We start from the raw sequence: 13,675 nt of genomic DNA, 5'->3' as shown, positions 1-13,675 counted from the left end.
GATGGTTGATCAGAAAGGTATATTGCGCTGGTCTGGTAGAGGAGCACAGTTTGGTGTGGGTGTGCAGGCGGCAGTGAACCTGGAGCAGGCCTCAGAGGACTGAATCTCGGGCAGCTGTGGCGGTTTCCACACCTCTCAACCCACAAACACCAAAGACAACTTAGAAGGTCAGTGGGAAAAGTCTGTTTCTGCGGTGCTGAGAGAGGAGTGTGGGGTCTCAGTTCCAGTTCCCTGAAAGTACGGCCCTGGGGAGGCAGCTGCCTCCTGAGCTTCTGGCCCACAGACTGAGGGGGAATCCAGTGGCTAATCAGAGATGGATTGCAGGGATGTCTTTGCCAGTGCTGAGGCAGGAATCTCTTGCTTTGCCCATGCTTGGATCTGGGTCATAGTTCTGGGCGGTGGTCCAGGGGTGAGAAGGAGCACTGGCGAGATGGAGCTTGTGGTGGCTATGGAGAGAAAACCCTCCTCACAGTTCCAGGCCAGAAAGGAGTACTTGTGGTTACTAATAGACCAGAGCACAGGCCAGGAAAGGAATAAACACCTCACCCCTTATCATACCACCTTGGAAGGTCCCTACAAGTATCTCTGAAAACAGCTGTACAAACCACCGAAGCTTGGAACAGTACATTCTCCACACTGGAAGCAGACTCTTACCTTAACAAAGAGTTTAAAACTCAAGTAATTGGCCGGGATCATGAACAAGCAGTGCAACAAGAGTCAGACTATATTATCTTACTTTGGTGACAAAGAAGATCAAAACATACAACCAGAAGAAGACAACAAAGTCAAAGCTCCTACATCCAAAGCCTCCAAGAAAAATATGAATCAGTCCCAGGCCTTGGAAGAGCTCAAGAGGGATGTTGAGAAGCAAGTAAGAGAAGTAGAGGAAAAACTGGGAAGAGAAATGAGAGTGATGCAAGAAAATCATGAAAAACAAGTCAACAGCTTGCTAAAGGAGACCCAAAAAAAAAATACTGAAGGAAAAAAAAAGCTCTATATGAGTATTATTATTATCACCTAGTATTATCATTACTAAAACTGCCTGGATGTTTTGCATAGTGAATAGATTGTTCAGGGAATGACTGGCTGGAGATCTCAAAAAGATAAGAAATTAATTGCCTGGTACATTTCAGTGGCTCCACAGTGGAAAAGTGGTATAGGCAGGATGTACCTGAGGGGGGATAAGCTTATTTTCTCTGCCCTGCATAATTTCCTTAATTATTTTCCTCAAAGAATAAACATTTCTTTTACTCACTCCACTGGGAATTCTGTTAAAAAATGGTATAAGAATGTGGTATGTTGCTTGGCTTCCCACAGAACTGAATCACAGTATGGAAAGGGACCTCCAGAGGTCACATGGTTCACTCTCTTTCCTTCATTCCAGACCACACCTAAACTGTTCCTGAAAAAAACACAGGCCCATAGAGGACAGCTGGAGGGGACTATAGGGGTCATTTAGTTCAATCCCCTCATTTTTATAAATGCAGAAACTGATTTAATAAGTAGAGGCTGATTGATTCCATTTCCTCAGTTACAGAATTTTTGACCTAGAGATATAACTATAACCACCATATGTTCACTGACTGCCCCTACAATGAAACTAGCTAAATCAAGTGCCATCTCTTGAATCAAAGGCTAGAAGAATGACCCAAAAGGTCACTGCTTTGCCAACAAGAATGAAGACCTTCTTCAACCAGGGAGCTTTCCTAATTTACTGGATTTTTACCCCACCTCCTTACTCCTCCTCCTCCACCCCATCTCCCCACCTCCAAAGGCAGTATGAAGAGTATAATGGAGAAAGACACTAGATTTGGAAGCTGAAGGTCTACCTTAGAATATTGGCTCTTTCGCTCACCACCTTGACCAATGTCTGCCTAATTCTTTTCTCAGTATTATTCTTTTTAAAAAATTAATTGGGGGATGTCCATCAATTGGGGAATGGCTGAACAAGTTGTGGTATATGAATGTAATGGAATACTATTGTGCTATAAGAAATGATGAACAGGCTGACTTCAGAAAAACCTGGAAAGATGCACAGTGAAGAGAGCAGAACCACAAGAATGTTGTACACAGTAACAGCCACATTGTGTGATGACTAATGTTGATAAACTTAACCCTTCCCAGCAATACAAGGATCTAAGACATCTCCAAAGGCCTCATGATGGAAAAAGCTATCCACCAAGAAGAAGAAACTATGGAGTTTGAATGCAGATTGAAGCATACTATTTGCAATTTTTTTTTCTTCTGTTGAGTTTTGTTTCCTCTTTCTGGTGGTTCCTCCTATTGGTTCTAATTCTTACTTACATCATCACTAATATGAAAACATGTTTAATAGGAATGTAGATGTATAGCCTATGTCAGACTGCATGCCGTCTAGGAGAGGGAGGTGGGGAGGAGGGGGAGAAAAATTTAAAAGTCAAAAGCTTATGGAAGTGATGGTTGATAATTCAAAATAAATTAATAAAAAAAAATAATTGGGGGCAGCTAGGTGGTGTAGTGGATAGAGCACTGGCCCTGGAGTCAGGAGGACCTGAGTTCAAATCTGGCCTCAGACACTTGATACTTACCAGCTGGGTGACCCTGGGCAAGTCACTTAACCCTATGGCCTAGCCAAAAAAAATAAATCATTGAATTTTGAAAATCAGCATATACTTGCTTTGTTTCCTCCTTTCCAATGGAGAACAAAAGAAAAACAAAACCACTACTACAGACATACGTAGTCATATAGTCAGATTCTCATTCTTTACTACCCAAAAAAGAGTTATAAAGATTTTTGTACATCTTTAGGTAACAGTTCTCATTCTGGGAGCCAAGATGGCAGAATAAGCAGTAATTTGCTGTAACTCTCCCCTATTCACTTCCAAAATAGTGCCCCAGAACAAATCCAATAACAGCAGAACTAGCAAAAAAAAACCTTTGAGCCTGAGAAACTTGGAAGATCGGCAGGAAAGATCTGTCTCACTCAGATAAAGGGGGAGTGCAGTCCAGGACAGGAAACACCCCAGCAATCTAGCACCAAGCCCCACCTCCGCAAACCAGCGGTAGATCCTGAGCACCAGTGCACTGGAGCAGGCAAACCTGAACCCTAGGACCCCCTATGTGCCTCTGCATAGCCAGGGGAAAGAGCAGACTGAGAAGCCCAGGTGCTTCAGCCCAGCCCTGGGCAAACAGGTAACCTTCAGTGTGCAGACTTCCACATGCTTCAGTGCAGCCAGGGGCAAACAGGCAGACACCAGTCCTACAGGTGCCTGACCAAACAGGCAGTGTGTCCCCCAGGAAATGCAGAGACACCCCACAGCACACTCCAGACACCAGCACTAGGACCCTGGCTCCACACCAGGTAAGCTGCCAGGCGCCGATGGTCTCCAGAAGCTCTGGTCGCCCGCTCAGTGCAGCACCAGATACAGGGGGTCCCCTGTGGGCCTCAGGGCAACATCAGCACGACACGATGTAAACAGCCAGGGCCTGCAGTCTCTGGCACAAGAAGCCTGAGGTAGTGTTCCTTCCACCATGGGAGCAGAGATCAAATTTAAAAGAAAGGAAAGAGGCCAGAAAAGATGAGCAAACAACAACAACAACAACAACAACAACAACAACAACCACAACAACAACCACCACCAAATCCGACTAAAGAAAAGTATTACGATGACAGGGAAGATCAAGACACAAACTCAGAAGAGGACAATGATGTCAAAACACCTACGGGCAAAACCCCAAAGAAAAACAGGAAGTGGTCCCAAGCCCAGAAAGAACTCATGGAAGAGTTCAAAAAGGAGCTTAAAACTCATATAAGAGAAGTAGAGGAAAAACTGGGAAAAGAAATGAGAGTGATGCAAGGAACTGTGAAAAAAGAATCAACAACTGAGAAAAAGAAAACAATTGCTTTAAAAGTAGAATAGGCCAAATGGAAAAGGAGATAACAAAAATCCACTGAAGAAAACAACTCCTTAAAAAGTATAATTGGCCAATAGTCCACCTGTTAGATCTACGGGGAAGGGAAGAATTTATGACCAAACAGGAGATAGAGAATATTATGAAACATAAAATAGGTAATTTTGCTTATATTAAAATAAAAAACTTTTATACAAACAAAACCAATGTAAACAAAATTAGAAGGGAAACAGAAAGATGGGAAATAATCTTTATAGTAAATGTCTCTGATAACAGCCTCAATTCTCAAATATATAGAGAACTGAGCTGAATTCATAAGAAGATAAGCTATTCCCCAACTGATAAATGGTCAAAGGATATGAAAGGCAGTTTTCAGATGAAGAAATCAAAGTTATTTACAAGTATATGAAGATGCTCTAAATCACTTTTGATTAGAGAAATGCAAATTAAAACAACTCTGAGGTACTACCTCACACCTATCAGATTGGCTAATGTGACAAAAAAAGGAAAATGATAAATGTTGGAGAGGATGATACTGTGTACAGGGAAAATTGGGATATTAGTGCATTGCTGTTGGAGTTGTGAACTGATCCAACCAGTCTGGAAAGCAATTTGGAACCATGCCCAAAGGGCGACCAAACTGTGCATACCCATTGATCCAGAAATGCCATTATTAGGTCTGCATCCCAAAGAGATGATAAAAAAGAAAAAGGACCTACATGTGAAAAATATCTATGGCAGCCCTTTTCGTGGTGGCAAAATGTTAGAAACTGAGGGGATGTCCATCAGTTGGGGAATGGCTGAACAAGCTGTGGTATAGGAATGTAATGGAATACTACTGGGCAATAAGAAATGATGAACAGGCAGATTTCAGAAAAACGTGGAAAGACTTGTATGAGCTGATGCAAAGCGAAAGGAGCAGAACCAGGAAAACACTGTATATAGTATCAGCAACATTCTGTGATGATCAGCTTAGACTTGGCTCTTCTCAGCAATACAATGATCCAAGACAAACACAAAGGATTCAGGAACTGAAGGACTCTGAACGCAGACTGAAGCACATTTTTTTCACTTCATTCTTTTTTGTGTTTTTTTTCCCTTTCAATCTATTTCATCTTTCACAACTGTGACTAATATGGAAGTAGGTTTTCCATGACACCACATGTATAACATATCAAATTGGCTACCATTTTTGGAAGAGGGGAGGACAGAGAGGGAGAGAGAAAAAGTTGGAACTCAAAATCTTGTAAAAATGAATGATTAAAATTGTATTGACATGTAATTGGGGAAAAAATACTACTTAAAAAACAACAACAACAAAAACTCAAAAACAAATAAAAACAAACAGTTCTGTGGCCAGTTGTCTTAGAAAGTGATTTGAATATCATTACGGTACTTAATTAAATAGTCTCAAGGAGTTCTTCCTCCTTTTGTCCTGGAAAGGATCATGTTTAATGCTCCATTTAATTTGTTGAAATGTCAAAGAACATCAAAAGGGAAAATTTATTGTATTAGTAACTAAAGGACATAGAATACAAGCATCACACTATCTGAAGATGTTTAATAAAAATACCTAACAATCACGAAAAAAAAAAGTTCTTCCCCTTGTCCCTAGGAATAATCCTTCCCTTAATCTATCCTCACTCTAACTCTCCCTTCTCCCCTTTCCCTCCTATTTCCCAGCTGAGTGAAATGCATTTTTGTACTGTGCGTATACGTATGTGTGTGTGTGTGTGTTTGTGAATATTACTCCCTCCTTTGACCAGTTCTGATGAGAATGAGATCCAAATGACAGTCTCTCCTCCCCACTCCTCCTTGTTTGTATAGACTTTTATTTGTATACTCTACGTGAAAAAAATTCTCTAACTTTACTTTCCCTTCCTTCTCTAGTATATTTGTCTTCCTTTCTCTTTTCATTCTTCTTTAAGATCATCAAGAGATGTTCTATGACCCCTGATGATGACAGAATTCAGAAGGGACACATGTATCATCTCCTCATATTAGAGTGTAATCAGTTTATCCTTGTTTAGTTTCTTACAATTGTTCCTCTGTATTTCTGTTTCTTTTAATTTCTGCTTTTCAGCTTCAACATTTCTGTACAGCTCTGGTCTTTTCATCAAGAATGCTTGCAAGTCCTGTATTTCATTAAAGGTCCATTTTTCCCCAGTAGGATTATTCTCAATTTTGCTTGGCAAGTTATTCTTGGCTGTAAGCCTATAGCCTTTGCCTTCTGGAATATTGTAATCCAAGGTTTCCATGCTTCTATAGTGGTGGCTCCTAAATTGTATAGAATCTTGACTGTGGCTTCTCAGTACTGGAATGCTTTCTTCCTGGCTCCTTGCTGCATTTTTTTCTTTTACTTGGAAGCTCTGGATTTTGGGAATAACCTTCCTTCCTTCCTCCTTCTCCAGGAGGTATCTAGTGCTTTCTTTTTGTTTCTACTATGTCCTCTAGTTCTAAGAAATCTGGACAGTTTTCTCTTAAGATTTCTTGAAGTATGATATGTAGGCTCTTTTGTGATCATAACACTCAGGTATGCCAATGATTCTTCTTTTTTCCTCCAGTCTTTTGATTTTGTTTTAATACTTCTTATTGTTTCATGGAGCCATGTGTTTCTATTTGATGCATTCTAATTTTCAGGGAGTTTGTTGCTTGGGCAAGTTGTACCTCTAGTGCCAAGTTGTTAATTCTTTATCCAGTTCTTTCTTCCACAGTTTTCATTTTTTCCCCAATTTTTTTCCTCTACCACTTTCTTTTCATTAATAAAAAAACATTTTAAAATTCTTGCTTCATCTCTTTTAGTCATTCTGGTTGGATTTAAACCCAAACTGTGTTTTGCCCTGAGGCTTTGCTTGTAGATATTTTGGAGTCATCCTCTTTTTCTGGGATAATATCTTGAATGTACCAATTATAGAATAGTTTTTAGTGGTAGAATTTCCTTTTTATTTGTTGTTCATTTTTCCATCTTATGTCTGCACTTCAGACTTGATGTTAGGGCTTGGTTCTACGAACTTCCAGGGGAAGGTCTGAGTTGCTCCTGGTGCTGTTTTCTTGGAGTTCTGAGATATTATGTTATTCCAAGATCTCAGGGACATTCAGGCTGGGGATCTGTAAGCAATCAGTACTCCCAAAGCAGTCTGACCAGAATCTGGTGGTTGCCCCCCTGGTTTGAGCTTTGTAAGTTCCTGACCTACGTTTGGAGCTGAGTGATGGTAGATTGCTGCGGGCCTCAGCTGGGTTAGAAGCTCTGATGGTTCAGTGACACAACCGTGGGCTTCCCTTGGGTCAGGGATTCCTGCCCTGGTTACTTCTCTGTAAGCTTTGGACTGGGGTAGAAGCTGGAACTGAGACCCTGATCCACTCCTGGGGTAAAAGTCATACAGCTGCTACTTGCTTCTGAACTTGCTGCTCTCAGTACACAGCTTAGGGTCTGTGACTTACTCCTATCCTGGAATTCCACCCCAGGGCAGCTGGTGGTGCACTGGATAGAGTTCTGGGCCTGGAGTCAGAAAGACTTGAGTTCAAATCTAGTCTCAGATACTTACTATCTGAGTGACCCTGGCAAATCACTTAATCCCAGTTTTCCTCAGTTTCCTCAACTATAAAATAGGGATAACAGTACCCAACCTGCAGGGCTGTTGTGAGGCTCAAATGAAACAGTATTTATAAATCACTCAGCACAGTCGTTGGCACGTAGCTGGCACTATATAAATGCTTATTCCCTTCTCTTCCCTAGGCACAGCTCCCTTTCTCGGTCCTCCCTGAATCTGTGATCCAGAATTGGGTAGTGAGCAACAGAGCTACCAGTAGACACTGGTTTGTGTACCCTACCTGGGATCTCTCTGTGCTGGCTTTGGGATCTCTTCTGGCATGGGTGCGTGGGCTCTCTCTGCACTGGAATGCTCTGGCTTGATCTACTCCAGACCTCATCCCCATTGTCCACAGACCTCTCTGTCTGTCTCCCTATGCTGACCTATGCTGGAAAAATGACTTGTGGCTTTTTTCTTAGACTTCTCCTTCAAGATTTGGTCTGGTGCATTTTCTACATCAGTTTGGAAGAACCGTGGCATAGAGAACTTACTTATTTCTTCCTGTTTCTCCACTACTTTGGGTCTGCCTGTCTCCCTCAGGAACTGACTATAATATTTATCACCATCACCATTGATTCTGCTACAATCTGTGCCCTAATCCCTCTTCTCTTAGCTGTGTAGATAGGAGCTATCTGCTCACATCCATCTAAAAACTAACTTCCTAGCCCTTTACCTATTTTGGGGGCTGCCCTTTATCATTGGCCATTTCTACATGATGGTCCATAAACTGAATTTATTTTGTCTATTTCCTACTCTTTTATTCACTGCTTTCTTCTGGAACTCTTCCAAATCGTACACAGGTTTTCCCTGATAACATGTCCAATGTAACCAAACAAACTGGCCCCCTAGCAACATTAGAGTTGCTGGTCTCTGTGAGGGATGAGGTTGGGGCAGCCACAGTTCAGTGTATTTGGAATGAATTAAAAGGCATCTCAACAGAATATCAGCATTAAAAACAAATTAAGAAAAACAACACACATGACCAAACACCCAAAGGAAACTCTCTTTCAGCATGCGGCCCACAGTGTAATATTACTGAATACTGCAAGTTAGTGTTTCTAGAGGCCATATTTAGGCCAGAACCCCACAGAGACATGCACTTCCACTTGGCATTTACCTGATCTGATATGAACAATACACTTTCAGAAAATGTTAGTATGAGTTAATTCATCTACCTTTTTACCCCTTGTATTTCAACAACAAGAGTTTCTCTAATTGCTTAAGGACTCCTCAGTCTTTTAAATTCAGGATGTCAAGTTGCTTATTTATAAATTTCTAATTTTACTGAATAAAATGCTTTCCTTACTGTTTCTGTACAAATCATCAAAGCATCAGGCTGACAGGGAATCTACCCATGATCTTGTCATTTTCAAATTCAAAGCTCTAGACAGAACTAACTAAATGGGGAAAAGGTCATCTTAAACATACGGCAACTACTTCCTGGTTTCTATATTTCCTAATTGTGAGAACACATTCAAACTATAATATCTACCTATCTCTCTTTAGTATATACACATGTACATAGACTTAAAAATGTGTATAGACAGTTCTTGCTTTAAATTTGTATTATGCAATTTTGACTTTATGTAAAGAATTCTGAAAGAAATCTTCATTCCAGAAAAAACCACCTATGTTAACTTTACTGTACAGTACTGTGCTAAAAAGAAAACCCCAAACCTCCAAATGAAAGCAGAAAAAGGGATGCATGGAGAGACCGCCACCTCTGCCACCACCATATTGGGGGCTTGTCTTGAGACCTCCTTGACAGAGGAGACCTTTGCTCCGCTCTGCCCACTCACTGTCATGTCAAGCTCCCAAGTGTCTGTCTTCTGTCCATCAGGACGCAGGTACCGTGTATATGTCCCCGGCCCCCATGCTCCCCATCCTTTCCTGTCCATGTCTGTAGCTGGCTTAGTTCTGGTCAGGCCCCCACATGGCTGGCCCTGGCATGTTCCTCCTACTGCTCTAGCTTCTCTGTCCTCAGCCTCCATGTGTCCTCAAATTGTGTGTTGGTCCCCTCCCTCCATGGGTGTGTGATCCCCTTCTTGTCTACCTGCCTCCCTCCCCTCCCCAAGTCTCTGGCAAAACTGCATTACAGAGAGGTCTGTGGAATGGTCCACTTATATAAAATGAGAACTGTCTATGTATATATATACATGTATATATATCTATATATATCTATATCTATCTATCTATCTATCTATCTATCTATCTATCTATCTATCTATCTATCTGTGTGTGTATGCAGGGGTGTGGGTGTGGGTGTGTATACACAGACCCACATGCATGTGTGTATATAAACAACATTATTTTGGTGGAAATCTGTATAGTTATTAGGAGCTTCCAGTGTGGAAAATATATCCACCAGATATAGCTCCACCAGTCATCTTAGATAATTAGGGTGCCAAAAAGGTAAAGTGACTCGGGACGGGCACAGAGCTAACATATAGGTGAGGCAGGCCTTGAATCTAGGTCTTGCTGGCTCCTCTCTTCTCCATGTCATTTGCTATTAAGCTTTTTTTTATCTATTAATTCTCCCTGATGGGGGAATAATTCCTTTGTTTTCCTAGCAAAAAGGGTCCATAAGCCAACTTTGGATAATGTCCTTGTCTGACAATCACAAGAACATGTGGAAGCAGATTATCAAGCTGCAACTGCTGTTCGAGAGAAGTCTTGTTAGGACTGTGAGCTGTGATTCTGAGTGCTGTGAGACAATGTATTCTGGGAGCCCATGGACGCACGGGCCTGCAGACAGACCCAGTGTCTGAAGGAAACCATTGCTTATTTTTTAACTCATGACATTTCCAGGCCAACATTTGGTACTTGTATCCAAATAATATACAACTTTATGAGATAATTTTTCAGCCAGATTTTCCTGAGTCAGAAAACTGTCCCTAAGCTTCACATTAATTACTTCAGAAATGTATTAATGATTTTTCAATCAACAGGAGGTCTGCTGAAAGAGTTACTATTGATCAGCTTTACAGAGAACCACTATTACCTAGGCTTGCTGGCCAGGAGCAATGACCACTTATTTTGCTATAGATCAGCTTTGTGGAGAGGCCAAGAGAGTAAAAGCATTTGGGCAACTATGAATTCTGTGCTTTCGGGGCAAGTTTACTCTTTCGTCCCACAAAATTTCTTAATGATCCAGTGGTCCTCCTGTTCATAGTGACAATGACCATTGAGTTCAGTCACTTCGCTGACCTCATTGTTGTAAGCTAAAATTTTAACTTCTTAGAAAACTTTCTTCATGTCATGGCAAGGGTATAGCCTACCTCTGAGAATGTGGGCTAACTGTATCACCTCTCTCGGGTGTGAAATGAAGGGACTGGTCTGGATGACCTCCAAGGACTGGTTCCTTTTAGCTCGAAATCCATGATCCTATAAAATGGGGTGACCTAGAATATGGTTTCTTTTAGTCCGAGGAATACTGGGCCTGTGTTAATTTTCTGAGCTGTACTAGGATATTAGTTAGTGGGCTGGAATAGTAAAAGTTACTACCTTCACCTTATCCTTGGTGACTTGAAATAATGAAGGTCTTGCCCAAGTTTCTACCTTTCACTGAGGGAACGGTTTTGGCACTTGGTGGGAGCTAATCCAGGGGTGGGGAACCTGTGGCCTCCAGGTCCTTGGGTGTGGCCTTTTGACTAAGTCCAAGTTTTAGGGAACAAATCCTTTTATTAAGGAGATTTGTTCTGGCATACTATGGTCCATAGGGTCACCAAGAGTTCAACACAACTGAACAACAACAAATATATCCCGGTACCCGGTTCTGGGGAAACCAAGACAAAATACCAAACTCTCCCTGCTTTCAAGAAGCTTGTATTCTACTGGGGGAAGAAGGGAGGATACAGCCTGTTGACAGATAAATAGAGATATCTCTGAATATGATCATTTGAGGAGGGAAGGAACATTTAATAACAACTAAGGGGACTGGGAAAGGTATCTTGTGGCATCGCCCTCACTGACTCTGGGACCAGGACTAGGGAGGGTTTGTATGAAGACCCCCCAGCTTGCTGTACTCACCTGCTCTGAAGAGAGCCCCAGCAGCATAGTGCATCGCCAGAGTGTGGACGAGCTGCCTGGCAGTTGTGAAGATGGGTCCTCGTTCAAATACCGAAAAGGAGAGAGGCGTGTGATCTGAAGCAATGTACAGCTTCAGGGATGCATGGATACTGATGGAGAGGTTCACTGGTTGGATGGCCAGTCTCCTTAATTTCACGGGATTGACTAAAGCTTTGACATGCTGTCTGACTTGCTCAGGCAACAGCTGTGTGAGGCCCGAGTATCTCTTAGAATGACGAGCCAGTTTGCTGTTGGGAAGATAAGTATCAAAGAGAGTTTTGATGTAGTAAACAAATGTGTCTTCTACATATAACCTGGCCGGTTTCAGTTCAAAACTAAACTCGTTAATATCAAACAGGAAGTTTTGTTTCTCAGACAAGGTGATACAAAGTTTAATAAAGCAATTTTCTTTATATTCTTCCAAATCTTTGCTAGATATGAGATTATGCATCCTGGACCACTGGATAGTTTCCACTTTTTCTCCCTGGCAGACCAGGACAGGAAAGTGGAAGTTGGATTTGTTATAGAGTTGATTGTCCAGCTGAAAGTCTCCACAGAAGACCTCCAGGCTGTAAAGCTGTGGGAGTCCTGCAGCAGCCCCTTCAAGAGGTAGGGCTCTGAGGTAGCTGGCCACTGGTTCCATGTTCAGAAAAATGTTATCCAGCGTGAGCCGCAGAAGCTCAGATGATGTTTTGTGGTGGGTGAGATCATCAAATACTGCAAGGCTTGACTGAGTGATGAATACTTTTAGTGTAACACTCTTCCCCAGAGTCCTAGATGAGGGCGAAAAAAAGAAAAAAGAAAAAAAGATGGTTATCCCATTTTATGACAATTCTTCACCAAACACCTCCTGATGTGACACAAGACTGCACATGAAACAAATAAGAGCACAAATGTCAGTACATTGTGTCTAGATTGATCCAGTCACACCCCAACAGCAATAGGAAATATTCCCAATGGGACTATTACAAGTTCCTGTTGTGTCTTTCTATGCAATTCTTTATCAATACCATGTTTTTACTCTAATGTCCCTCTAGGGTATGCACACTTAATCAATATCACGGTCATCACAGAGCACAAAGCTGAGGACATAAGGAATGTGATAACACAAAAACCTCAACACTCCTTCCAAATATCTCCTTTATTCTATTTCATCATAGGCTGCAGGAGCTGTTGCTGTTTACTACTTTCCTGTTTTGAAGATACAAGCCTTCTCTTTATAACCTAGGCCATTTTTGGAATAAAGCAATATTTTTTATGTGGTTAACCATGACTGGCCTTGCTCAGCTACCAGGTGATCTGTTCAGTGACAAACTGATCAGCTTTCTAGGGGATATGCACAGTTATAATACTAATGTAGGCCTAGAAACACATGCATTTTTGCATAATCTCTTGAAGATAACAGTTTCAAGTATAAAAACGGGCACTTTTACAGAGTGGGAATAATGGAACCAAGAATGAAAGTTTATAGTAGAGTCAACATTTCTCTAATTTGGATTAAGGATGTGTCAATCTCCATTAGCGAAAATTTTAAATTTTAATAAAAGCATAGTTTTATTATATTTCCCCTTTCAAGGCCCCAATTCTATGAAATGAAAGGATGGATTAGATGATAAAGCACTATGTAATTGCAATCATAGTATTACTTTATCTTTAAGATTCTTTCCAAATCTATGATACTGTGATCAAAGATGTATATATGATCTTAGACACATATACATACTTAAGCTGGGCTAATACAGTTTTGTCTTGAAGCTACTGTTAGGAAACTTCCTTTAAAAAAAGATTCAAAATATTCAAAATGAGCTTGTAAAAGCTTCCACATAAAGAGATAATTATAAAATGCTTATGGATACTTAAAATTTTGCTCTTTTAGGTAATTTAGCATTTATCTTCCAAAAGTATTTATACTGATGTTCTTTCTACTTCCTTTTCTTACAATCAGCGTGAAGGTTAAATTCACCTCAGTCTGAACAAACACAAATTCTGAACTAGGGGATATTATAGAAGAGTAAAATGCTTCAAAAGCAGTTAAGCATATGTCAAGATACAACTACTCGATGTTCACATTTTGTATCTTTAAAACATGTTCTTCTGGTAGCAAAAAATAGCCAAAATAACTCATC

The 13,675-nt window shown here is 41.0% G+C and overlaps 1 protein-coding gene across 1 annotated transcript in view; it reads right to left on the bottom strand.

Moving 5' to 3' along the window:
- Positions 1-13,675, bottom strand: part of VPS13B (vacuolar protein sorting 13 homolog B) — a 1,028,583-nt gene that overhangs the window by 21,926 nt on the left and 992,982 nt on the right. Inside the window, exon 57 of the mRNA XM_020969189.2 lies at positions 11,511-12,322. Coding sequence (XP_020824848.1) covers positions 11,511-12,322 — 812 coding nt within the window. The remainder of the gene's footprint in view (positions 1-11,510; positions 12,323-13,675) is intronic.

Source organism: Phascolarctos cinereus, unplaced genomic scaffold, assembly GCF_003287225.1.
Source record: "Phascolarctos cinereus isolate Bilbo 61053 unplaced genomic scaffold, phaCin_HiC Scaffold_4;HRSCAF=312, whole genome shotgun sequence".
NCBI classification, from domain to species: domain Eukaryota; kingdom Metazoa; phylum Chordata; class Mammalia; order Diprotodontia; family Phascolarctidae; genus Phascolarctos; species Phascolarctos cinereus.
This window is presented reverse-complemented; position numbering and strand designations above follow the sequence as displayed.